The sequence below is a fragment of the Lepisosteus platostomus genome, chromosome 17 (genome assembly GCF_059453375.1).
Source record: "Lepisosteus platostomus isolate fLepPlt1 chromosome 17, fLepPlt1.hap1, whole genome shotgun sequence".
In the NCBI taxonomy this organism is placed as follows: domain Eukaryota; kingdom Metazoa; phylum Chordata; class Actinopteri; order Semionotiformes; family Lepisosteidae; genus Lepisosteus; species Lepisosteus platostomus.
In genome coordinates, this window is record NC_142627.1 from 17,101,169 (window position 1) to 17,128,079 (window position 26,911).

The window sequence follows — 26,911 nt, forward strand, 5'->3', positions numbered from 1 at the left end:
TATAACAAGAACATTTTATTCAGTAATACCATATATAATGCAATTGCATATCTTTGGCGAAAATAAACTTTATAAACATTTTATTAACAGAGGTTAGCATACAAAAACCAAAGGTTTGTCTGTCTAACAGACATGGCAGACAACAGACGCAAACTGATACTGGATTGGCAGCTTTTAATTAAATGTTAAAAAAAATATCAATCTTTGATTAAATTATAGAATAGATTCAAAAGATTCAGTATGCCAACCCTATATCACTTAACCAGCTTCTAATGTCACCTGGCAAATACTGTCTATGACAAAGTCACCCTGGTTCTTCTGGCTAGTTGGCTAGAAAATACTCAAAGCTTACAATACACTGGTATGTACCACCCCCCCACACACACATGCCTTCAATATCTTTTCACATTGAAGTCCTCTGTGATGATCCTACAGAATGTTCTTCTATAATCTATAGATTTCTACATTTACATTCATAGGGATATTTCCTATTATGTAAATTAACCCTAGAATCATAATGAATATTCACTGTATGTTCCAAAGATAACCCAACTTTCTACTTTTACCTATGGATTTAAGGCTGGTATCACCTTGCTTAGGCAGTCATTTTCAATGAACTTTTAATGAAAACAATAACTGAAAGAGCTTAAGCTCAGAAGTCTGTCCAGGATCCTCATCCTCTGATGGCACTACAATCTGATGGATACTTAATACTAACCCTGGAAGCCAAAATCAAGACCTGGGATGTCTCCCCCACCACAGATGTCCTGGCCAGTTTGGTTTAATTGTTCTGATTGAAAGTGGATTTCTAGGTTGGCAGCTTAAGATTGAAGTTGTGCGGTTACACACATTTATCTTTTATTTAAGTACTCATGAGGAACTAACAATGATTATTATAGTTTTCATTTCAAACAGTTAATAAGCAGGTGCACAACCCCAGTCCTGAGGGCTTACATCTCAGACTATCATAAAGGGTCTCTTTATACCTCTAGCAGAACGGTGTCAAACTGGTCCAGTTAAGCCTATTACTTTATTAACTGGATAGTTCAGAGTTCAGATAGAAGAAAAACCTGCAGATACTGAGGCCTTCCAGGACTGGACCTGTGTACCTCTGACGTATAAAAGCCATCGTCAATTTTTAAACACGAATTTTGATATCCATAGTAATGACACAGATAGATACAGCTCTCTTTATAAGGGTTGGTCGGTAAGTTCAAGCAACACATCTACTTTGACTTTTCAGCAGATCTCCTTGACTTCAGTTCACTTCACCTACTTCTGAAGTTATCTAAGTCAGCCAAACAAAAGAGCTCTAGAGGTTGCCCTCGCTTGCCTCTTCTTGTTTTGCGTGGAGCACAAACGGGAGTTTTACAGTTGTGTCTCAGGGTCCCAGTGGTGAACACTGGTGATCTAGTTGGCTAGATTATAACCAGCAGCTGAGAGTCTGATTCCTTTCATTGAAGCAAAATCACGAGCACTGATATTTCATAGTACGCTTTCTGCATTCTTGACAATACTCATATCCACACCAATTATCATCAAAACTCTTCCAAAGAGGCTTCTGAGATAATCTGGTGACACTAACCCTCCACACATGAACTCAGCAGACATGATGACGTCAAATATAAGGGAATTCCATCACTACATACACCCATCCTATACTGATACATTTTAGTGGGTTTGCCATCTTCTTTGACAAGGGTCAGTTTGTAATGAGCTCCACATTTTATACGGGTGGCAACTTTACCTCGAAATGTGTACTGTGGCCAAGTAGACAAACATCTCCCATCTCTACCAAATGTCATATAACAACCGTTACAGACTTGATGAACAATGTCCGCATGATTCGCACATTTCAATTTATACTTCATCAATCGTTTCCATCTATACATACAGATCTTTAAAATCCAGGAGAATGGCAAATATAAATATACAAAAGGAAGAGCACCCTAAAAATCATATGAAATTAAAACAACAGCAAATAAAAAAAACATTTATACATAATGTTATCACCCATCCCACCTCAGTAGAGGTGAAGTATATGGCAGTGAGAATGTCACCGACAGCTCTAATCAGAACACTGTCATATCCGTTCCTCGGAGAGAGGGCCAATCACCCCCTGACACACAGGGGCTCAGTAAGTGCTGCAGTCCTCCCTGTGTAATTAATCACCTGTCTTAGCTCAAGCACCGGAGCTGCCAGCTCTTTCTCTGAACACGTTATTCGCCCCTTTCAGCAAAGGGTCAAGGGCAGTATGAGTTATTACAACTTCTGCATCTTCTGTTACCACACTTATGTAACCACTTGGAAAATGTAACAAGGCAGGAAAACAGCTGCAAGGGTGGAGTGGACAGAGGGGTTTGTGGCCTGGGGAGGCCAAGAGGATAAAAGGTACTTCCATTGGGGACCTGGTCAGCTACCAATGGAATTTCCACATTTGGGTTCCTCTGAGGGACAGGGGTCCACAGGGAAGGGCTATTTCCTAGATCCAAAGCATACATTTTGTTACTCACACTGCTTAAGTACTTCGACCACGTTTTCCCTGATTTCCTTTATTTTTCTCTGCATTTCTGTTCAGAACTGACCGTGTAACAGCGAGCTGTCTATACATCGTGCAGGTAGTGCACTTTGTGCCATTTCCTCTGGCACCTCAATGACACTATTCCAAAGCCCACGTCAGCTGGCACCTGGGTCTGCATTAAAGCACATGCCGCATGTGACCTTCAGGTGACAGATTCACCTGACCCTCAAACAGTGTGGGCAGCTATATGCGTGAGATGCTTGTGCAAAGGAGAGGAGTGACAACCTACTACCTACACTGAGACAGAGTGCAAAAAAGCTTTCACATAAACTGAAAAAATACTGCGGTTTGTCACGATTTGGCATTAGAAATCAAAGAACAACGGTAAAGAAGACATTAGCGCATATGAACACCGCTTGTTCACCTAGGGAAACTAAAGAAAGAACTGAGGTCTGCCATGCATGTACAGAATCAACCTGTGGGAATGACGACTTGCCCTGGAACCTTTCATATATTTGCATATATTACAGGCATCCCAAACACTCGAACTGCATGATGGGTAGACAACTAAAAGAAACTTCAGTGAAGATCAACACTCAAGCCATAACTTAACTAAACTTTCAGAATTGTTTGTGAACGGGAGAAATCAACAATTGTTTTTCTGCTTTCGACAGTGTCTTTTTAAGCTCCTGTCACTATCTCTGTGGTACTTCTCATTACACCGGGATCTCTGCGTCTCTTGTCCATGAATTTCGCTCTGTAGCCCACACGCACACACGCACAGTCACACGCGCTCAAAAGGCAGAGGGGCTGGCGTGTCGACACCACAGGGATAGCCACTCCACCTCCAACACACCTTGCATAGGATCTGAGCTGAAATCGTCTGAAAGGCTGCCACGATTAACCTGTTTCAGTTTGCACAAAGAAATATGAAAATGAACAAAAACAATGACAACAACAGCCACAATAACAGGGTCTGTTTCTGCTGAAGAAGTTGCGGATGGCCCGTTGAATTCTGAACAGTGGCAGATTCGCTCCCAAATGCACTTTCCAAGGTCTGTTTTAAACTTCCTGCTTTAAGTGTCAGGTTTTCAGTATCCGCACGTCCGTCGGGTTATTTCGTTTCTGCTGCCAAGTCCACTCGTTCCTTTGAAGTTCAAACATGAGGCATTTAACTGCTGAAAGTGGTTTTGTTAGGAAGCCGAGGTTTAATTGAGGTTTCATCCCGTCTGACAAAGTCCTGCTTCAAGTCACCTCTGCTGCTTCTCTATCATCAGCTCAGACTTTGCATCAACTACCAAACTGCATCTTTCAAGAAAAAGGTAACCCAAAAATTACAATAAAAAAATAAAACGAGAAGTTTTGGAATAATTATTGCATTTCTCTTTGTCTCATAATTATATAACAAAAGTCTTCTAACAAAAACGATGGCAATTGGCAACTTTTTTTTTTCTTTTTTACACCTTGGTAGAAGAAACCGAACTACGACTACAAGATGGATAGGTGTTCCAATTTGTATTTTACATCCATGCACTCATCCTTAGTATAAATATTTTCACTTGTATACGGACAGACTTGAATGGGAAGGAAGCATGCAACTGTCCAATTTCTGAAAACTCCTTTAGGTTTCTGAAGCCTTGAACTGCTCCGACTTCTAAAACCAATTCAAGTCGGCAGCGTTTCTGGAGCCGTTTCCAGTAGCAAAAGTCTCAATATGGCTTTGATCTCCTGTGTGAATGATAATATTGCCATGTGGGGGATATTTTGTGTAAAAAAAATGAGATTGATTCACCAAACGTAAGAAAACACCGGGGGGAAGGGAGGAGAGAGGCGCCCTATTTTTTGCTTTTTCTACTCTTGCTCTTGGCTGTGCGTCTGGAGGCATCCAGGCAGGTGCGGATCCCAGCCAGGTGAAGCAACGACCCAGCGGCCTCCTTCAGCTCCTCGTCGATCTCTGGCTTGGCCTCCCTGCGGGCTTTCTTCCCTGGGGGGCCCTTGGCACGGGGCCGGGGGGCACTGCCGCCGCCGCCGCCGCCGCCGCCGCCGCGCTGGGACGCCCCGTACCCGCTGTCCCCCAGCCGCCCCTGCGCCTCCTCCGGCTCCTCCGCCAGGTCGGAGTCCTCGTCGCTGTGGAATCCCTCGCTGCCCGCCCGCCGGGCCTGGGAGGCCGGCTGGTAGCCCTCGTCCAGCGAGGAGAGGGAGGAGGTGCTGCAGCGCGAGACACAGCGCTGGAAGGATGCGCTGTAGTTGTGGTCCTCCTTGGGGTCGCTGCTGACCACTGCCACCTCTGGCCGAGACAGGTCCATCGGCCGGTCCTGTACTGCTCGGCCTGCAGCACACAAACACAGACAAAGTGCGTGTGAGCGCTCGCCGTCTATCAATCCGTCACTCTCACTGATGCAACGCTTTCTATCCCTCAAGGAACCCACAGGACCAGAGTGAGGCTTAACAAGTGGCGATCCTTACTGTCCAGGAGTCCATCACAGGTCAAATCAACACACAAGCACTCAGGGATAATTTAGAGACACCACTGGCTAGCACGTTTTTGGAAGCTGGAAGCAAACTGGAGCAATAGCTGAAAACTACAGGGGTAGCATGTAAACTTCTCAGGGTAGGCACCCCAGTCTGGAATCGAACCCTGGGCTCAAGAACACAAGCTATATGAAATAAAATGGATGGCATCAATGCTTGTGCCAGCACCAAAGATAACATATTAAACTTCTCAATCTGTACCAGGCCAAGAAGCAGTTTGAAGTCAACCAGCACAAACAGAAAGCTTGCAAACCCAGTGCAGTAACATTTTATTCTCTCTGCCCTTGATCGGTGTCTGTTCACTCCAGAAAGCAGACAGCTATTATCCAAGACAGATTTGTTCATTAACCAAAATCACAAAGAGGTCCACATGAACTATCAAATTAAATATGATCAAATTATCTTTCCATGGTTTTAAAGAGACAGCTAAGCTGAAGACCACAAAATGAAGACAAAATGTTCACATTCTATAGCTCTTTCATTGATATGCCAATAGCCCAGACTGTCTGTAAATAGAAAAAGCTTTAGTTAAATAAGCTACATAGTATTATCAGAGACAGTTTCTCTGTAGACAGTATGCAATTCACTGTCAAAAAGAAACCTCTCAAGGGTTTATGCAGTAATATAAAGCGGAAATATTTTCAGAAAAATTAAGAAATAGTCAGGTGACTCCTAGAAAAAAAACCTACGTAAAAATATTTGCTTTGAACTCAAGTCAAATTCAAGATATACACATGATAAAAATCATGTGGAGCACCCTAAATCAGTTTTGGCTTTCACTGTGGATTTGGTCAGGAGGTGAAAACCGGACAGTGCATTTCTCTTTCGATTCCCTCTCCCCTGGACTGCCAGCTATGACAATGCACATAGACAGTCTGGTACAGACTGTAGCCCTTGTAAGCTAAATAGCGGAATACAGACTAGAATATTAGGGCAATGCTAGAGCAATTACCAGGCTTTCTCTTTATCTCTTCAAGGAACAGACACTGTCAGTGGATTAAAATGACATTACATCCAAATAGAAGCAACATAGACCCCTGTGTGTAATATCCATAACAACTGCAGATCATTCTGGTAAGAAGAGTAAATAAAGCTATGGCAGTTAGCACTTAGCATAATCACAGGACAGCTCATTTTGTTCTACATAAATAAATACAAGACAACATCATTCCTGAGTAGCGCTACATTTTTTTTTAAGCTTAAAGAGAATGTACTGGAAACAGCCTTCTAATCCAGTGTGCACCTGAAAATCAGTACTACATTCTTCTGTGGATGCAATGATTTTAACATTCAGGAATATTGTTTCTGCTTTCAGAACCAGAGGACAATGCATCTTTAATAGCTACAGTAACAAAGGCCTTACATTCCATTCTGTGCTGCTCTGGGGCTGAATTTAAAAGCATCATGGCTGTGGCAGCATCAATATCAGACTCTGCAAAGACAGGGAGAGAACATGCATTAAAGAATATTTACTGTTAGCTCTTAATAAACTGAAGAGAGCTGCTATTCTGTCATAATCCCCAGCTGTGTTGAGAGCTCTTGGGCCCCACGGAGGACAGAAGAGTATAAATTATTAATCTCTATCTGAAAGAGCGAATATTCTTCACTATCAACACATACACTGGCTGGTGGTGTTCCTGTAGTCAAGGTTACAAAAAGGATAGAGAGAGGGAGAAAGATGGATAGAGTGAAATTCTATACCATAAGGGCTGCTCTGATTGAACTTGGAAACATTGATTATTTGATGGAAGGTGTTGTTATAGTGACATAGGATACATTTTATGAAAAAATATAAAAAATGGATTTAATTGTCACCATATTTAATGTTATCAGTGCACATCCAGTAACTCTGCAGAAAGTATATTACACATTATGTTTGTAGCTGCTCATTTTGAAAACACTGTGCAAACACCATATCTATATGCAAGTTAAAACCGAGCATGTGTGCGAGTCTATTTCAGTTCCATGGCCAGGTAAATCCTTTGCTATAAGCACAGAGGTCTTCTTAAAAGTGACCTGATGTGCCAATGTACTAAATCACACAGCTCGGACTCATCCATCCCAGATGTGGACAGTGTGCATTTATTTAAAATTGGCTGCCTTGTGCCTTACTGTAAGCTACCAATTCAGTCATGCCCTCCTGAGTCTAAAGCTACAGACCTAGTTTTTTGTGTTCTACCAGAAGCCCACCTAAAGGTGTATGAATGTATAGGAAGAATTGTCTACAATAGAATAACCAGGTCTGTGGTCTCTTATCCACTAAATCTTCTAGCATTACCTTTAACACTATCAATTTAACTTCAAGCGAGATTGAGCACAACTCTGCCCATTTTCAACTACAGCTGGATGAGCAGGAAAAAATAACACATCTCAGGACCAGAAGAATTTAGTAAGGTAAAAATGGCATGTTCCCTTGTTGAGCTTTATCATGTTCAAAATCTCAGATGTGCCACGAAGCGACCAGCCTTGTAAAGTGATGACAGAGAAATGTGTGTGTTGGGGCCTCACCTTTCAGAGAGCAGCTCTGGTCCTGAGGGATGAGGTGGCGAGGAGGTGAAGATGCACTGCAAGATAAACAGGAAACACAAGCTATAAGGCAGGGTAAGGTTGGGGTAATTTACAAAGACATACACACTGGTTCACCCCAGCATCAATTACTTACACTCAGTGATTTATTCAAATCGCTTTTTACAGTTTTTTGGTTATTTGCATGCCCATGAACTTGTAGGCAACCGACAAGACTGTAAATACCCAGATCTGACAGCAAGCAGTTTTCACCCTAACCTGGTTTCTGAGCAGCAGGCCACAGCCCCACACCCAGGTCCTTCTGCATGAATGAATGCACAAGGGAACACACCAGCCTCGGCACTGCTCTGTCCCTGCTCTCACACTGCACTGCCTGACACCCGGGAAGCACTGTACAGTAGCTCCCTAATTAAGATGCATTTTTGTCTTGTTATATCCTGTCCTTTGAAGACATGTGAAAGAATGTCTCTAAAGCAAATATTCCTGCTTTTTGTAAATTGCAGCAAAAACACTTAAAGTACTACAGATAAGAATTAAGTATCTAGTACCTACAGGGTGCTTGTAAAGGTAGCTGGTCTAATTAAAGAGCTATAAAAGGGGAAACTGCAGACTGTGGACCAATGAACTTTGGCACTCGTGTGAATGGGACCATAGAAAAAGCTTCCCCAGGGACAATAACAGCAGAACAGGGCTCAGTGTTCTAACCAACTGCATCCATGATGGCTTGCAGAGATGAAAGGATGGTAAACAACTATATGACTGCTTTCAGTGTGCACTGTCATTGTCCACATGTTCCCTCTGGTCCTATCTGTGTATGTGCAAATTTACAAAGATCCCCACTTTTCCGTCTTTAAGAGTCCCATATATGTCAGAGTTCAAATTGTTGACTCCACCACAGTCAGGAGGGATCTGCATGTCCTCCAGGCTAACAGACCAGTCAGTTTATTCTAATGTGTACAGATATTCGACAGGCAGTCAAACCACAACCCGTAATGTTGCAGATGAGCAGAGTTATTGATACATTTTATGTTAGAGTACTTGATGACTTAAACAATTGCAGCCCTGACTTGTTAAACTGCCTTAGGCATAAGCTAGGTGGTTGGGGTCTATCCTACAAGCATCCTGCATACATTAATAGAATGATCGACTGCACTGAGAGCACAAGATTAGAGCCTCCTTTACCTGTTGCTCCTCATGCAAGGTTTCTGGGGGAGCACAGTGCAGCATTATTAAATACTGCCACTGCAGCTCTCCCTCTCCCTGCTCCCCATGGTTCACATCAAATATACAACAGAGACACAGCAATAGGCAGACACCTGTGCATGCTAGTGAGCACAGGCTTCAAGTCACACAATACAAGATGGTGACAACATGTATAAAGACACCTGCCAAAGACACAGGAAGTCGACCCCAAAGATGTGTCTGTAGAGGCACTGTGCTTCTCCAACCATCAAAAGCAGCTTTGCATTCTCAACCTGGGCACATATCTCACACTAGAAATACATTTCACACTATTTCTTGCAAAGACCATAATGAGGAAGATCCTACATGTACAAACTGACATGACCACACTGACACATTAATACCAATTTGCAACAAGACTGACTATTTTGGCAAGTCCTTGGCTACGAACACGAGCAGATAGCAAGGACATTTCCAACACACGGAAACTCTACATGACAAAACATAAACACCTACAGAAAAAAAGATAAAAAAATCTTAAGCTGGGCCCAGACAACAGCCAGATATTGTTCTGAAGAAAATGGAGGCACATTTCTAAAATACTTAGTATTGTTTAAGGTTGTTTTTTTAAAGAAAACAACATGATTTAGTTACAAAAGGTCACACAGATTTCAGGATACAAAATATCAGACTACTTGTAGGCTGTTTCAAGGTGTTGTTTCTTCATGTCTGAGCCTGTGCTGTGGTGCTGCAGTACCTGGGTGGGGAGGCAGGAGGCGTGCAGAAGGCATGGGCACTGGGAAAGTGCTGCTTCTTCAGGGCCTGGATCAGATTGGGTCGGTATTCCGGGTCCACGCACCACAAGGAGCCCTTCCCATTCGCCTGGAAGACAAAAGATGGAAATTACAAACTCCTCGACAGCAGGAAAGGGCAGCTGTGCACTGTGAGAGCAGCATGACCTGCGATCTACAGTAACGCTGCTTTGCATCAGTCCGTTCTCCGTCTTGGACCATACCAGTGAGGCCTCAGTAGTGGGATTGTTCCACTACCTGGAAGATAAGTTGGAGTGAAGAACGGGTATGGCCAAGACCACAGCCCCTGTGTTTACCTTGCAGCTGCTACCCTTTGCTAGCTTGACTGTCTGGAGGACTATGGGTAGCTGTTGATTATAGGTAACGCACTGTGAATGCTAAACAAAATCTCCTATTATTACTCCACACAAACTGCATACAAATAAGGGCTATCAGGTGCCTCCTCGTTGGGCAAGAGGGACACGCTCAGACGCAATTTACACACAGAAGGGGCCACAGAGAGAGGGAAATCTGGGTTCACACACAGGACAAGCAGGACAAAAAAACAGGCACAGTGCAACAACCTTGCAAAATAAATGAACACCAGTTTCAGGTACGCTACTGCAGATTAGACTGGAAAAGAAAAGCTGAAAAACAGATTCTAGTTCTTGTTGAATAACCGCACCAGTGAAGCAGAAATGGCAAGGTTGCAAAAATGGAACAAACTGAAAATGTCTCTGTGCATGTGTAGCACAACCCACTTAAGTTTCCAGCCCAAAGCAAAAAAAAGACTCACACAATGACACCATTATGGTGGTAAACAGTACTGGAAATTTCCTTCACCCTTCCTCTCTTACACAGACAGCTGAGCATCCTCTCCGCGTACCATCAACCATCACACCACAGGGTCAATTAATCGGTTGAGCTTCTACTGCACTATAGTTGTTCTATAAACGTATATTCAGACCCATACTGAAATAAGCACCCGCTAAATATGCTACTTCTGTTTCACATTTCACCAAAACGCTGCTATCATCACAACTTAAATATTCATGTTCTACATGAACATCAACATTGCGTATTGCACAAAGATTAAGACCAGGTAAAGAGACTACTACATCTAGGCCCAGAATGTCACCTACACATATTATATTTAAAGAACACAAAAGGGGCTATAAGTAAGTAAATGAAAATATAATTTAAAATATATAATGGCCAGAACATATATCTCACTGTGTTTTGATATTTGGTTTGACTGTGAAAGACAGGAAGCGGGGGGATTGTTTTTTTTTTTGTTGAGCAATCTGAAAGAGCCCTGCAGATGAAGAGGAATATAACCTTGACTCATATTACCAGCCGCTCATAAACAGGAAGGAGGAAACATCACCATGGCAACAGAAACCAGGCTGTCATCTGACACCAACGCTGCTCAGACACAAGCTGACTGCTGGGAAACTTGCTGCTTTCAAATTAAGGGTAAAAGAGCTGTTCAATTAAACAGCTGTACAAAAATTACTACGCAGGGAACATGTCAGCTCTTCACTGTACTGGAAGTCACACAGAAAACCAAATGCATTAGCATCCTGGTATAAGATGAAGCCTCCAATTATTATTAACTTGAGCAATCTGATCACAGGGAAAGCCCCTGCTCGGGGTTGGCCATTGCTTCACTGTGCTGGATAGAAACCAGCCACACATGAAATACAAACTGATGAATGTCCGAGCCATGGCCTGTGATTTACTGCACACTGGTGACCTGCTGCAGTCTGCCCTGCCTCACACTGTGCCTGCAGTTCATGCTGCAGCAGCTGCAAACACATGGGAGCAGGGGCGATCCTATTTCAGGCAGTTTCACAGATCCGGGCAGAAAACCTCACGGTGCTTTACATAACTGAAATCATTTGTAACAGCGGTGTACTGAAATACTGCCGTTCTCATTTTTTTTAATAAGGAAGTTGACCTTGACAGAATTCCTTTGTTATCGGGAATCACTGAAGTCAGAGGCATATGACTTATTTTAACACTAAAAGGCATGTGAGACGCAATGGCACCGGATATAGTGGCACAGATGTATCTCCTGCTGTCTGTTGCTGTTCACAGCAGTCACTAATCACTTTCACTTTTATGTTTTTGTTCATTTTTCAGCTTTCAAAATTACCCACGTTTTCTCCCGGATTAAATATTCATATGATGAATATTCAGAAAGATTGTTTGGAAAACTATTCCTTTTTTGATAAAGGTATATATTATGTTTACTTTGTGAATTTGGGAACTGTTTAATAATGTAATACAAAAATATTAATCTAAAATCTATTCAGCACTCTTGATCTCTCACTCACACCAAATAAGCTCAGAAAGCAGCTGCACAGTGCAGTGGTGCCTCTGGACTTTGCAAATCCTTCAGGCAGTAGCAGCCCTGGAGAATGTCCTGTTTAAGACAGGTGAAACTGCATCTCTTTTGTCTTGAGGTTAGGAGATATCAGATATCTTTAGAACACAAGAGAAAGTTCAAAGGAAGAGCATTTAGGACTGAAAACGGGAACTTGTTATGCAGTTGAGAGTGTCTTGATCAGATCATCTAGCCATTGCACAATCTTTCAGAAAATGACTTAATGACCTCCCCAGATCAATCAGCTACCAGCAACTAAATAACCAACAGAGGCCAGGTGGGCTCCTCTCAGTAACACTCTTTCTGATGCTTTTAAATGAGGCACAGAGGTGTTGCTATGAGCTTAGCTAGCAGCCCAATGGATCGGTACTGCGGACTCTCTCCTCACCTTTCCCAGGCTCCTCTCCACCTTGCGGAAGCACTTGTTAAGGGACAGGTTGTGACGCACAGAGTTCTTCCACCCCGTGGGGGCGCTCGAGAAGTAGGGGAAGTGCTCTAGGATCCAGCTGTAGATCTCCTTCACGGGCAGACACTTGTTGGGGGACTGCTCGATGGCCATGTAGATGAGCAGGCTGAAGGAGTACGGGGGCTTGGATTTGAGCGAGTCCTTCTCCCTGCCAGCGAGGGAGGAAGAGGAGGAGGAGGAGGAGGAGGAGGAGAAGGAGGGAGGCGGCACTCCGTCGCCCTCGATGTCGAAGAGCGGGCTGACGCTGGGCTGAGCCTCGGACCCCAGCGTGAAGTTCTGCAGCAGGTTCTCGTGCAGCCAGTTGAGGTTGGTGAGCTCCTCGTCGTCCCCCGGGCCCCGGTCCAGGCTGGTGGCGCGGGGGCTGGCGGCGCTCTCGGCCTCGGGCAGCGTGCCCGTCCCGCAGGGAGCCGGCCGCAGCCCCGCCCGCTCCTGCAGTCCCGGCGTTTCTGCTTTCTTATCTGGAGTCATTCCGATTATCGGACCCATTAAACCAGGGGGCTCTGCAAACACAGAGAAGGAAATGGGCATGCAGCAGAGATTTAGTCCACATGCTAGACTGTTAATTTCATTGCCTGCACTCAGATCCTTTCACAATCCTATTAAGCATGCAGGAGAGAAGCAGCCGTAGACTAGACAGACATAGGGGCCGACAGACCTGCAGAATAAAGCTTCTGATGATAAGAATGGCAGCAGGAGCGCTGCTCAGCCACAGTTCAGATGACACTGCCACACCTTACTGGAGAGTTGTGCTTAAATTACACTGCTCCTCTACAGCTTCACACCGGCACTCAGATTCGGCAAATGCACAAAGTTAACTAACGTATAGCACAGTTCGACTCCAGAGGCCGCACATACAAAAACAGGACTCCTCTGCAGAGCTGGTATCGAGGAGCCTAAGTAAAGAATCCCAACCACCTGCTGCAACTCTCCCTGTCTGAGGACTTGATCACGCTCTCAGCTCAGGCTGCTGTCTGATCTCACAGTTGCTCTGACTTGGGATCAAGAGGCACTTCATTTGGCGCGGCTCTCGAAGTTCAAACGAAGGACATCTGAGAAACGTTTAAGTATCTGAGATAATATGCATCCTTCAAAAACCCTCAGAACGACTGACATGAGATATTATAAGAAAACAATGTGGTTAGAGACGATTTATATACGGAAGAGGAATGCTAACCAGAAGACGTACAAAACATATGAAGTGACAATTGAAATCACTTGCAGCTAATTGAAGGCCCATAAAGCATTTAGACACAGCTCTCATGATTGAAATGGAAGGGACAAATCACTGATATTCTTCTCACTAAATCAGATTTCAACACTGAGCTTTGTGTCAAATTTGAATTATGACTCAACATCTGACTCATAATTTCCACAATGACAAGCCATGTCATTTAAAAAAAAAACCTCAGGATCAGGTCCCATTTCTAAATGTTAATTTCTAAAAGAAACACCCACACTTCGACCCCAGCAGCCCTTCAATTTATTTTCTATTTAAGTCCCCTGAACGGAAGGGATCCTCGTGCCTGTAGTCCAACAGTATTTGTGGTAAATGAGAAGCTATGAAAAGAGTGGTGCAAGCTGTAATCGATTACGTTTTTATCCATTTTTGAAGTCCGCTCAGTTTTCAGAAAAACTGAAATAAAAGTTAATAACTGAAAACGAGTCTGTAACCATGGGAACAGCACACACCATAACACCACTGTATACAACCATGACAAATATGCAGAATACAGCAGTTTACATACTAATTACTTTATAGAAGTAGTTATAGAAGTAGCCAACAGCAAGGTAATAAAATAAAGTATTAGACAAACATTTCTAATTGTTTTTATGTCTCTTGTGCACTTATTTGCTGCTACAGCTCACTGGAACATGTAAATCACACCCAAAATATGTCTGAATAGAAATGAAGATTTACCAATGGCGTCCTTTTCTGTACTTTTAACTTAACAACAGTCTACCTGCTTTTAATACTACTACCCATTAATCAGAGCCTTTTCATCTCTGGACGTCAGTCTAACTTGAAGTGCCAGTCCCAGCTGAGATCACAAAACACAGTAACACTCCCACACGACTGATCACAGCCAGCAGCTGACTTGTGCTGATGAGCAAAGGTGACGGAGAATCCTTCCCTAAGGAATGCCCCCACTCCTTTCCTCCATTCACAGCGACAGTGCATTCCCTTTCCTGCGTCACCTGGGCCCGCACCACGCCGACATACAAGAACGGCAAAGAGGGGGGGGGAAAAAAAACACGCAGAATTTAAAAAGCAAATCTCTCTCCAGCCGTCTTCCAGGAAAGGAGAACGGGTGCTGTGTCTAAAGAAAGGCCCACATGGACCGTGTCAACAGAGGAACGGCTTCAGCTGCGGCAGTGGGGTCCGTGAGCTGCCTGGAGCCCAGCCGTGCCGCCGCGCAGAGCGCATCTCCACCGCAGGGTCACACAATGCACAGCGGCACCGCCGGCCCACGTGGCCCTGCCCCACTTCTCCATGGCAACCGCCTGTCACTTTAACTTAAAAAACGGCAAAAGGAGAGAGAAAAATTAAAACCCTGAGAAGTGTATGATAATAATACTATCAGGGCTGTCTCGCAGCAAACCAGAGTGAGGGCTGCAGTGGGGGAGGGGGGGGAAGCCGGGAACAGCGCTCTGGAACTGGGTCAATCTGAGGCCAGACTGGGAGACTGCAGAATGGACACCGACAGACAGGACGCCCCGAACACATTCGGGCAGTGTGCAGGGAGACACTGGGGTAGGCCTCTTAGCAAGGGCGTTTTGAAGTACTCCTTCAAAGTTCAAGGTTGAGCAGCGCACAGGACAGAGGCAGACACACAAATTCATTTTTCATTTTGTCGGGCGTATTCCTAAATGTTCATAAACAGGTTAAAGACATAACCAATACAGGGACCACAGTGCAGTGGGGGGCACTCTGAGAGGACAGAACATTGTGAGCGTGCTCCCGGAAAACACTGTTCTAACCCGGGCAGGAAGCAGGAAGAGGAGGACTCCTGTTTCTCTCTTCTAAACAAACAAAAAGGCTCCGATATGACTGTGGCAGGTATCGGGAAGCAAAGCAACCACAAACAGCAAAAAGCAGTCTCACCCAGCAATGATTCATAGCACTTAGAAAATCAGAGCAATCAAGATGTCATCTACTGAAAGGTTAACCCGGACTCCACTTATAGCACAACCAGAAATTCTTTTCTCCACAGATGATCATGCCTCTCAGAAAAATTGCAATAAAAAATGTATCTAGGCTTAAAATGCCAACCCCCCAAAATATTACCAGCCTGTTTCATGAAAAGGAGTGAAGTGCTTTAAAATATCACCGAGGAAAGATTAATTTACCTACATAAATACCTAAGACACATGAGATGGATGGATGTTTCTTGATCAAAACGTGAAAGTTGGAACAATAACTACAACAAATCAAACTCCCGGGAGGCTTCAAAGTCTTTCTTTGAGTAGTGTTGAGTTTTTCTTCTGCCCTGGCATGATGAAGATGATTCTCCAGCACAGACATCTCGTTAGACCTACTGTGTGGGTGCTGTACTGCTTCACTGGTTCCAGTCAGTTCAATCTTAGGCTGCCTTCTTCTTCATAGCCATAATAGCTGAGTTTCCAAAAGTCACATATCCAGTACTGCGAATATTTCTATCCAGTTCATGTTGATTCATTTTCCCCATTATTAACTATTTGTCTTAAGTAAAACTTTATTTTTTATGTTACTGTTCGGCTTTATATGAACTAACAATAAATGTACTATACTGTTCTAAAAATACATGCTGTAAGAATATATACCTATGCTTCACAAAGTCAACCATTCAATCAGATACCACCTACAATAACTGGTACACAGAATAGGGAGAACGTGATGATAAGAATTGTAGTGGGAGTTGTGTGTACCTCACTGTAGATAATGTGTCTTAGCTGCCACAGGGAATGTCACACAATACTGAAATGTTTAAGAGTGTTTATATGGCACTTTAATTTTATATCTTACACAAACAAAAGAGCAAGACTAAGCCTCTTCAGGCAGCAGTTTACAGATCGCAGCACTTCAATGTTTTTAAGGTGATATTGTCATTTATCATGTATTATAAACAGGTGATTTAAGCAGCATAGCTATTTAGTATGGCAAAGAGTCATAGCAGGAGAAAAGACATTGCTGGAGCTGTACTGCACAAGGCCGAGAAAGGAAATTTTAAATATTACGTGCCATTAAAAATGGTCTCAACCTACATAAAATGCACCCATCCTATAAAAGACACAGATTCACACAAATACTTAAATGTAAGCTGAGGGCTGTGCTGACACAGCTGTCCATCTGAGACAGGGCGAGTACCATCTCATTTATGGGCTTAAAAACAATGTGGTTACTAAACAATAGAAAAAAATAACCAGTTAAATTAGGGATTAAGATGTGAACTAATTTTAAAGGTGATGTAACAGCTAACAACAATTGCAGGCCACAGCTCTATACTCTCGCTGGCCAAGAAACTAAGATCTGTCCAATGAGGGGATGGGTAATAAACTCCTGTTCCAACTGGGGTTCTGCTCACAGGGGGCCAACGCGGTGTTCAGTGTGCGATTCACAATGTGGACCACTGAGGGGAGAGGAGAAAGGATTTGTAAACTGGGAAACGGTGTGCAGGAACACAATGCCTGATACAAAGCAGCAGTGGGAAGCACAGGATCGGTCAACACTCCTCCAGAACCCATTTACAGACACTTGGACATTTACTGGATACAGTACCGAAGTGTGAAGAGCCGGAGCTCCTATCCTCATCTATGAAGACTAAGCATACAGATTATCCACTTACACCCAGCAAGGTGCAAGCTGGGTGGTGGCTCACATTACCAATGCATTCAGCCTAGCAGACAGCTCTCAGAATGGGCCAGGCGGAGAGCTTAATTAACCCCAATTACCAACACAAAGCTCACCTGCCTCAGCCTCTCCATCAGCCAGGGCTTTACAGCTAACACACCCATTTCATTGCAAATTACACAGGCTGGGGGACATTAAAGAGCTCTCAGGCCAACAAAAACACACAGGTGATTTGAATATCTATAGAAAGCAGAGAATTCAACTTCCCACTGAAGTGTTTAATATTGTTACTGGTATTGTTATGCCAAACATCAAAGCCACGGCTCTGAAATGATCCAGTCTTTAATGGCCCACTCCAGGGAAAAAGAAAGGGGATAAATTTAAGCCAAAGTGAAAGCCCAGGTTACTGGTAGTCCATTCCTATGCCTTTCCACAGGTGTCTGCATATTGCTGGAATGTCATTCCAGAGAAACAGAACACATGATAAGAAATTACTTTAAACAAGTCTTAGTTCTCTGCTACAACTGAACATGGATACTAAACTAAAATGGGTTTCCCCTACTGTTCTTCCCACCATTATAGTGCATTTCCCAAAATGCAATGTGATACATATTAAAACTGGTTAGTATCAGCTCTTGGACTCGGAAGTGTAAAAGATAGTGTATTATCTGAGGCAACTGAAAGACATAAAATATCTGGATTTGTGGTACCACTTATTCTGAGCTGCTGCCGGAAAAAAAAAAAAAAACATTTGTAATTTTTTAATTGAACATCAAACAGAACCATGGCCCAGTTCAACCCCACCTGCAGTGCTGCAGCCCCTGACCTCTAGAGAATCTGGGGGCTCTCCTGCAGGAGGAGGCAGAGCCTGATGTGCTGCGATCAATATCTGCAGCGAAGCGCTGAGACCAGCATTACAGGGAAAAGTACGAGTGAAGCCTGATCCTCCTCCTCCTCTCCCATCCCATCCCCAGGGCCCTTCCAGCACGTCGGAGGAACGGAGTGAACTGGACAGAACATCCGCCGTGGAAAAGCTCTCTTCCCAGACTAGGGTGCACAGCTCATCACATGCGTCCGACACAGTTAGGCTCAAAACTACCCTTCTTGTGAAACCTCTGAAAGCTCTGAAAACACCCGCAGCTAAAATCAAAATTAGAGCTGGCAGACTTTCCAGAAAGTTTTCTCACTGAGGTAATGTCAGTGCGAAGGGGGATTACTAAACAATTGAATGTCGCGTGAAACTTTTGACTGAAAAGCACCGAACCCATTCATCCAGATGTAGCTGGTATCAATATCTATGTTTCATTTGCACGTATGGGTTCAAGTGTTTCAGGAGCAAAATGAGAAGAAAAAAAACATTTGAACAATATGCTGCATCAAGGCGCAATACAGTACAGTCAGAAACAGCACGTGCATTAAGAAAAGCTTTCACACAGGCATCTTAGCTAAAAGTCACTTTCACTATAAAAGCACCAACCTCATCAAACCAGATCACACTATCCTTGGAAAACAGAGATGTGCACCAATACTCTCTGGGCCACACTGAGAAAATCAGAGCCTGATGATAAACACTACAATCGGCTATCTGTGACCACTGTGGCTCAGGACCTGCAACAATCGAAACGCAGGGCAAAATCAGAACCAATTGTTTTAGTCGTAAATGAAAAACAAGGATCATAGTCAAATATTTCTCTTGTTAACTTCCTGAAAAGTGCGTGAGATGCCCCGTCATAAAATGAAAACCTGTGGTCTGTGAATAGTCGAGTGCACTCGTACCTAGGAATAGTGGGATGTGACTGACAGGAAAGCGCAGTGGTGATAAGCCTTTTTTTACTGTGACCAGGGCCAGTTTCAGAACACTGCGCCATGACTACAACTGCACCCGGGCCCAGCCTCGAGGTGGGTCCAGGGATGGATCGTGTGGGATGATCTTTAGCCCTGACTAACTCACCGACCCCTCCACCCCTCCATAAAGTGGGGCTACATTAACAAACCTCAACCAGAGCCCATGGAAATGTAGCCCTAGCTCTGAAGCGATTAACGGGGATTGCGAAGCGGGAGCCGTTCACACTGGCCATGTGCTACAGCCTGAACACTGTCTGTTCCCGTTCTGCAGTCCAGGGTCTGTGTCAGCGCACTGTTTCTCCCGGTCAAGTCTCGAAAACCCTCGGGTGGGGAGGCTTGCCATCTGTTTGCGCGGGAGTTTCCAAACGTTTGCGCACCGCTGCCTGTAAATAACCACCGTGAGGCAGGGGTGGAGCCCCGTGAATTATACATTAGAGCAAGTGCTATCGGTTAGGGATTGAAAAGCATGCCATTTGACGCATCGCGGCGTGCTAGTGGTGCGCTCGCTCACGCCCCACACGCCACGTGGGCGCTGCGCAAACAAGCTGCTGGCTGGCTCAGCGGCTCCTGTTGCGAGCAATCTGCACTCTTCCTCTCCCCGGCCTGCCCCGCGCGAGCCCACGGCGTGAGCAGCGACCGTGAAGAAAGCACCCCGGCGCTGAGAAAGACAGCGGTGCTCTTGCTGAATTCTGCAAAGTCAGTCACCTTTAGGCTTCCCCTATGTGGGCAAAAAGTCACAAACACCCAGACCGTGCAAAAAAAACACATATCATGAAATCAGTGCTACCTAACCCATTCTAGAAACATGAGGCCATACCATATCAACTCTGGGTGTATAAAGATGCCAGTAAGTTTTTCGACAATTGTTTTGGTATCCGAGCCCTATAAGCATATTTCTTTTCTCAGCCTTCTGAAATTATATTAACTTTGAGCGCCAGTACTGACTCCCGAGTCGCATGCTGTGTCACATTTCCGAAAACAACAGACACGGTGAAACTGCAAGTGGAGACATTCTGACAGCCAGACAGCAAGGTCACGCGGATTTGTTTGGAAACATGGCGAAAGAGAAAAGAAAACAGAACAAAACAAAATAACCTGTTTCACTTTTGCGTTTTTGAACCCTGAGATGGAAGAAATGACACCTGTATGAAATGCGAAAGAGCAATTCCACAGACAGTAATTAATTTATCGAACACTAGTTAACAAATGCGCACAACTCTGACTTTAAGCTAAACTTAGGTGGGGGATTGCAAAATATTATCCATTCTGTGAAAAGAGGGATTTTTTAAATATATATATATTCAGTCTTATTTCTATGTGATAAACAGAAAATGAAAACAATAGGACCAAGGTGTACAGAAGTCATGTTTCCAAAAAACCCAGAATTATCAATGAGTCCCACTAACTCAGGCTAGAAATTGCAGAGATATTTGCGAGAAATGTTTTAATGGAATTAAAACTGTGAATTATCCTATCATAAGCAAACATTTTTTTTTCCCCCTCACATGCAGACTTAAACAGACATGGAACCTTTGGTACACAGACTTCTCAACTTCCCGAGAAATCGAAGGCACAGGGAAAACAGGGTAAACACTGACTTAGTAAACATTTTTGGACAACCCTACTGTTTTATGTTTCAAATCCAAATACTGAAGCCTTTCTGCTGAGAATTCAAAAACACATGAGGTGTTTTGTAGCAACTGTAGCAGAGAATAAAATGAGTGATTAAGTGAAATAAAATGACTAAGAGTGGGAAAACCTTAGGCAGTAGTGTGGAGTAGTGGTTGTGGACTCATAACTGGAAGGTTGTGAGTTCAAATCCTGGGCAGGGAATGCTGTTTGCACCCTCACACCAGGCACATCACTCAAAATTGCTTGAGTAAAAAGCTCAGCTGTATAAATGGGTATAAACATGAGCTTATCTGTGCAAAAGAATTCAAATAAATTAGGGATAATAAACTCAAAGAGCTGGGCATATTTGCCTCTGAGGAAAATACATAAAGAATCTCTCTGTGAGACGATTTGACAGTACCGACTGTGGAGGAACCTGCTCTATATGCTCTCAGTCACTGATCACCCAGGCAGAGAGGTGATATGATCTGCACCGAAAGTACCTGAGGGGAACATAATTTTGAACAGTGGGCACTTCATGTTGAACACAGACAGAAAACATTTGATTTCACTAAAATGCTCAAATTCACCACTGAATACCAGCTCTTGTTATTAAGTGTGAATGCAATATGTAAACTTCACCTGAGAATAAGATGTAAAATTTTTAGCTGAATTCAATAAACTTTCAGGGTATCTGAATTACATATAGACTACAAAATGAGAGCTCCCTCTCATACCAACAAGTTTTTTTATTTTTAGTTTAGACTGTCGTACAAAAAAAAAAGAAAAAAGGTGTTTAACACCCATTTAATTCAATTTCCTCTTTGCAAAACCCAAACCCCCTTCGTTTGAAAGCAGAGCTCAGAAAAACACAACTGTAAAACAAAAAACTCACACGTATTAAAAAATCTATATGTCACACACCATAAGAATCCCTTTGTGTTGGCCTGTATGTCAATATACAGTGTGCTGTGTGACAACTGCTTGAGCACATGTAGGACGTGCCAGGAAGGACATGCCTCTCATATCCTGAACTGTCTGATCGCCTGTCAGTCCTCCACTGCCCAAAGCCTGCTTTACTGTAACACTGCCATCTTAATTAAACAAACCTCGTTTATTTAGCCAGGAGTGTCCCACACAAAGCTCTATTGTTTCCCTGACACTAGGAGTTGGCAGACCTCTTTTCTCAATTAAGGCCAGGGACCATTAGCATCCTTTTCAACACAAAGAAGACTCTAATGGCACACCATTAACTGAAAGGGACTTTAAATCCCTATCCACAAAAAAGGAGGGGGGAGGGGGGGGCTAGAAAGACTTTAGCACAATGATTCTGACCAATTATCACCGAAACCCAAAACCACGCAGCTTAGTGGCAGTCAGTAGGGGTCAGTGTGTGGAGCTGTATTCACTCCCTTGTCATCCCTCTGCGAGGAGCCCGGGGTCCCCCCTCATGCCCCACAGCTCCACTCCATCTCCGAGTAAAGAGGGGGAGGGCTAGAGGGAGGCTCCAAGGCCAGATAGGAGCTCACATTTGCAACCCAAATTCAGAGCAGCCGCCTATATTTGATTACCACGCTCTGATGTCACGTATCCAAGACAACTAAAGCATTATGGTCTCCCGGGGATAGTCCGCCTCCTGGTCACAGCTTTAGGCACAAATAAAAGTGAGGGGGAAAGCGAGCACGAGATGTGTTGTCTCCAGATGAAAAATGTGTGCAGCTGGAGTCATTATGAAAAAGCACAGTCAGAAAACAAAGGCCATATAATTATTTAGCAAGCATGGAGACGCGGAGAGCATGCGGGAAAGGGGCTAAGGGAAGACTCGAGCTATTCAATTCAAACCACCAACCAGGCTTTCTTATGGATCAGAACCAATCTGCTCACAGTTTCAGCACAGCCCCGGGAGGGGACAACAAAGGGAAAAGGAGCCCATGAGAATGTTTTCGCTGCATTAAAATAAGCTAAATATGCACCCAGTGGTCTAGCTCCTAAATGATAGTGCAGTGCCTTTCTAAAAACAGCCATCTTCATCTATTTTTAGCACCTTGTGCAAAGCGGAATTGTAAAATGACAGGAATTGCAAAATACAATATTCCCAGCCCAGCATTTAAAACAGACAACCTCTACAGCAAGGGCCTGTTTTGCTCAACCATTTAGCTGATGAGCACAGGAGATGTTAACAACAGGAGAAGCCAGCAGGAAAAGTCCTGAAGAGTCAGCAGGTCACACATTCACTCTATCCCTCTGTGGTGGAGATGACCTCCCAGTAAAATCTCTAATTATTCTCTGGAAATCCTTACTCTTCACTTGAGTCTTAATCGGTATAAGCAAATGTGTGGAAAATGAGCAATATACCCCTGGATCTCAAGGGGAACGTGTGCTGTTTATGGTAATTTAACAAACATCTTCCTTCATTTAAAACACATCTGGTACAGATTGGTCAAGGTCTGTGTGACTAAAGATCAATTAGCAAGATAGTCTGTGGTTTCTAAAAAAACAAAATCTAAATATTTTAACTGGGCAAACCTGGTATCAAAAACCTTCCAAGCATCTGTAAAGTAACACACAAGGTCTCATTTCACTGATTGTCCATATAAACTAGAAATTCACACCACCTTAACCATGTTGACAAAACAAACTGGTTTTCTTTTTTTAGAAAGCCCGAAAACATGTTGTTTAAGATGTGTCCCACAAATCTTTCACAACAGTTTACCAGACATCAAGGAACTACAAGCAAACAAGAGAAAAAATTAAAACTCAGTCCAGGGTCTGCTGAATAGGGTCTAGTTGATTGTTCTCTTTTTTAAGAGAGGAAAAAAACACATTAGTTTATGCCTAAAATGGATATGCTGGGAAGAAATGTTTCGTTTTGCAAAGTTCCCCTTTTCAAAGAATTAAAGCCATAATGACAAATCACACACTTTGTAGCTGGTATTTTCACAGTTTTACCATGAAGGAAGATGTGATTTGCATAATCTGCTATGAAGAGAGTATGGGGGCCAGACCATTTACACAATTAAAGTGGCTTCAACTACAGTTTTTATACCATCTTGGAGAACCAACCAAAAAAAACGGATCCAAAAATGACAAAAATTACACAACGGCCAAAGTGCTCACAAAAAGTACATTTTCACTTAATTTTAATTTGTTTTTGTGCCATATGACAATGAATGAATCTGCTTACAGTGCCAAAAACTTACTTTGCTAAATGCAATACAGCTGAATTCATTCGGGCCAGCATCAGCAAAAAGAGCATAACTTACATGGCATGTTTTATTTTTAGTATTGGGACAAACCAGGATAAGGCACACATTTTGTTCCTATCTCTGCAACGCCTAACATTTTAACTTTCACTGGTTAACACCTTAAATAAAATAATTGACTGTTACACAAGGGCACACACACCAGACAGTAACCAACTCCACTGATGGTTGAAATGAAAAGCCATTCTAGTCTATATAGCATTCTCAGAGACCAGATTCCATGTAATTAAAAGACAGGTTGTTATATTTTCTGGCTTCTTTGTTTTTATTTATCTACGTAGGTGCCAGCAAACAGCATCTGCTAGGCCAACTGGGTGACTGAGCACACCTGATGCACAAAAACTTCCAACAGAATAAAGAGCAAATCAGTCTTACAGTCCAGTTCAAAGCTACTCCAGTAACTGTCTTTACGCAATTGCTACAAACATAACAGTAAAGAGACAGGAGAATCCCATATTGATGCAATTCTTCGAAAAGACACTAAAACCACTGGTAACAGCGTGGCAATGAAACTCTGCCAATGTGCACAGGCCATCTACCACACAGCTCAGAGAGAAACACTTTGATTGGAATGCACTGCAGATCTGGGACATGCTTTTGCTGTTACCTACTACATCATGTGTTCAGAGATTACCCACTTCCAGAGCTAAAGATCAACCTTTGCACTGCTTTTGTGGGATCACAGGGCCTGTCGGCTAAAACCTTCACAACACTTTTGCAAAAGACAAGAAAAATAAACAGAAAAGTAAGCCGATTAAACTTCACCGCAATAAACAGCCCGTTGATGCATGATAGTGATTGTTCACGTACTTTCCTGAACAGACAGACAAACTAACGGGATGATATCATCTTGTTACAGGACAGAGGCTGTGGTGGACAAATCTGTTGGAATGTGGTCAGATCCCCACTCCGAGTCAGGGCGACACATGGGGACACATGGGGACATACTGAAAGGTACATTAAGTGACGGAATCGGGAAAATGTCGAAAAAAAGCCCCTGGAATCCTTACTGTAGCAGGACTGGGTGCACCATCAATTCTTGTAAACGAGCAACTAAGGGACGCCCAGTAGTTATTATCGTCTTTTAGTTTATGGCTATTTCCATACAAGTTCAACAAAAACGCAATGCCAACGGGAGAAAGCAGACTTCGATCCCGGCTGCCGCTGCCTCTCAGACCCTCACCGGGGCTTGCTGATCTTCGCACACAAATCGAAAATCCATTGTTTGGGGGGGGGGGAGAAGGCAGCGTCTACCCGTCTAGACTACTCCGCGTTGTGTTTATTCGAGAAAAATGCCTAAATTAAAAACACTACGCCGAGATGTCCGCCAGCGCTAAGTATAGAATCGTGTGGGATTCCTCGGGTCCGCACGGCAGGAGCTCTCGCTCTGTGTCAGGCACGGCGCCCTGCAATTTTTTTTTTTTTGAAGCAGGGTGCATGGGCGACAAACAAGAGCACCGTCAAACCAGAAACACACCTCATGTGACGAGCTCGACGGAGAGAAGTTGTCGGTACAGCCCTTCCCGAAACCTTTTCTAGCTACCTCAGCGCTCGGCCCGGCTCCCCCTGACCACGTGTCTCTGTCACTCAGCGATACAATCTAGCCCCCGATTCACCGGAAACAATGCGCACGGCTCCCTCCTTATACCCACGTTATCTTTATTAGATTTCAACGTGAAATAAAAGTTAAAGCTGTGCGTTCCGGAACGGCCGCGCCGCAGACGTGAGCACGCGAACGGCTGGTTTGCCCACGCGGCACAGCTGCCCTACATTCGAGCCGAAGCGAGTGTTTCCTGATTCCCGTACCGTTTGAGAATGTGCTGGTGAGCACTGCGAGCATTTTCCAAATATGAAGTGCATTCAGCTCGGCTAGTCCTCAAGAAAGTCTCCCAAATAAATACAATGCGAAGCCCGACCCTGCCAGGACTTCTCGGAATGGCATGACTCGTTACAGGAACACGATAAGGGCTCGCTAAGACGAAACGCATTCAATGACCCTGCCTTCTGTTTTGTGGATATACAATCTATCTACACAGTCCATTCTTGGGTAAGGAAGGGGATTAGATATAAACGATCCTTTGTGTTTTGTATTACTGGTTCACAATAATGCTGTATACTAACAAAAGAACGCTAAGACAGAGGCGTTTCAACTATCTCCCCCAACAATGTTGCGTAAACATGTCAAATCCGTCAACTTTATTTCTTCCAATACACCACATTAACTTGCTCTGACCGGGACCGAAGTTAAACCAAATCGAAGCCCAACTCGGAGAACGACATAACTTACACACAACACACGCATTTTTCTTTAAAAAAAAAAACTGGACCACAGAAGTGGGGAGTCAGTGTCCCTCCAAATCCTACCATACGTCCTTAAAAGATATATGGAGGGGAAATAAATATTCATCGCGTCACGTTATTAATTCATATAACCCATTTTCTCTTCAGTGCACAGGATAAAGAGGGAGAACTACCCAAAGGCATTGTTAAGCATAAAAAATGAATTCACGTTTGTACTTACATGCATGCACGCTGTGCCTGTTTAGCAATATGGCAGTGAATCTGTATACAGTATGTGCATATAGATGCCTGTCTCTCTCACTGTGTCAGAGATCAGCAGCTGCTTCCTCCATCCACGCAGCGCAGAAATCACACCGCACGGCAACGCTACCAAACCCCCTGCCGTCGCCACGGCAACAAGGCTACTTCAGCCAATCACGCCCCCTCCCCTCCGACGTCCCCTGGCAACTGCCGCAGCGCAGCAACATTTTTAGAAAAGCGCAAGCAACTGCGACCCCTTCCGTACGCCATTTGGGCTCACCGAGCATCTGGCCTTCAAGGGAGAAACGGCCGGCAGTGTAGAAACGGAATGGCGTCAGTTTCAAATCCTGTCCCACACTAAGAACCCCAGCTAGGTAAGGCAGCGCAGAGAACCCGTTTTCATTCAGTAACTTTTC

At 43.8% G+C, this 26,911-nt stretch overlaps 1 protein-coding gene and 1 long non-coding RNA gene across 6 annotated transcripts in view; one reads left to right on the forward strand and one right to left on the reverse strand.

The window, feature by feature from the left end:
• LOC148646257 (forkhead box protein N2-like) overlaps window positions 1–26,911 on the reverse strand; it is a 27,034-nt gene continuing 123 nt past the window's right edge. The window contains exons 1-6 of one of the 4 annotated variants that reach the window (XM_088609615.1): window positions 26,776–26,890; window positions 12,330–12,907; window positions 9,519–9,643; window positions 7,562–7,617; window positions 6,417–6,485; window positions 1–4,850 (exon numbers count right to left, since the gene is read on the reverse strand). In XM_088609615.1, the coding sequence (XP_088465741.1) occupies window positions 4,357–4,850; window positions 6,417–6,485; window positions 7,562–7,617; window positions 9,519–9,643; window positions 12,330–12,907; window positions 26,776–26,782 (1,329 nt within the window). In that variant the 5' untranslated portion in view covers window positions 26,783–26,890 and the 3' untranslated portion in view covers window positions 1–4,356. Of the gene's footprint in view, window positions 4,851–6,416; window positions 6,486–7,561; window positions 7,618–9,518; window positions 9,644–12,329; window positions 12,908–25,431; window positions 25,563–26,475; window positions 26,613–26,775; window positions 26,891–26,911 lie in introns of those variants that run through there. The other 3 variants (XM_088609616.1, XM_088609617.1, XM_088609618.1) reach the window with 3 other exon arrangements.
• The window catches only part of LOC148646258 (uncharacterized), a 4,473-nt gene continuing 4,293 nt past the window's right edge, over window positions 26,732–26,911 (forward strand). For both annotated transcript variants that reach the window (XR_015927877.1, XR_015927878.1), the window contains exon 1: window positions 26,732–26,869. This is a non-coding gene — a long non-coding RNA (uncharacterized LOC148646258). The remainder of the gene's footprint in view (window positions 26,870–26,911) is intronic.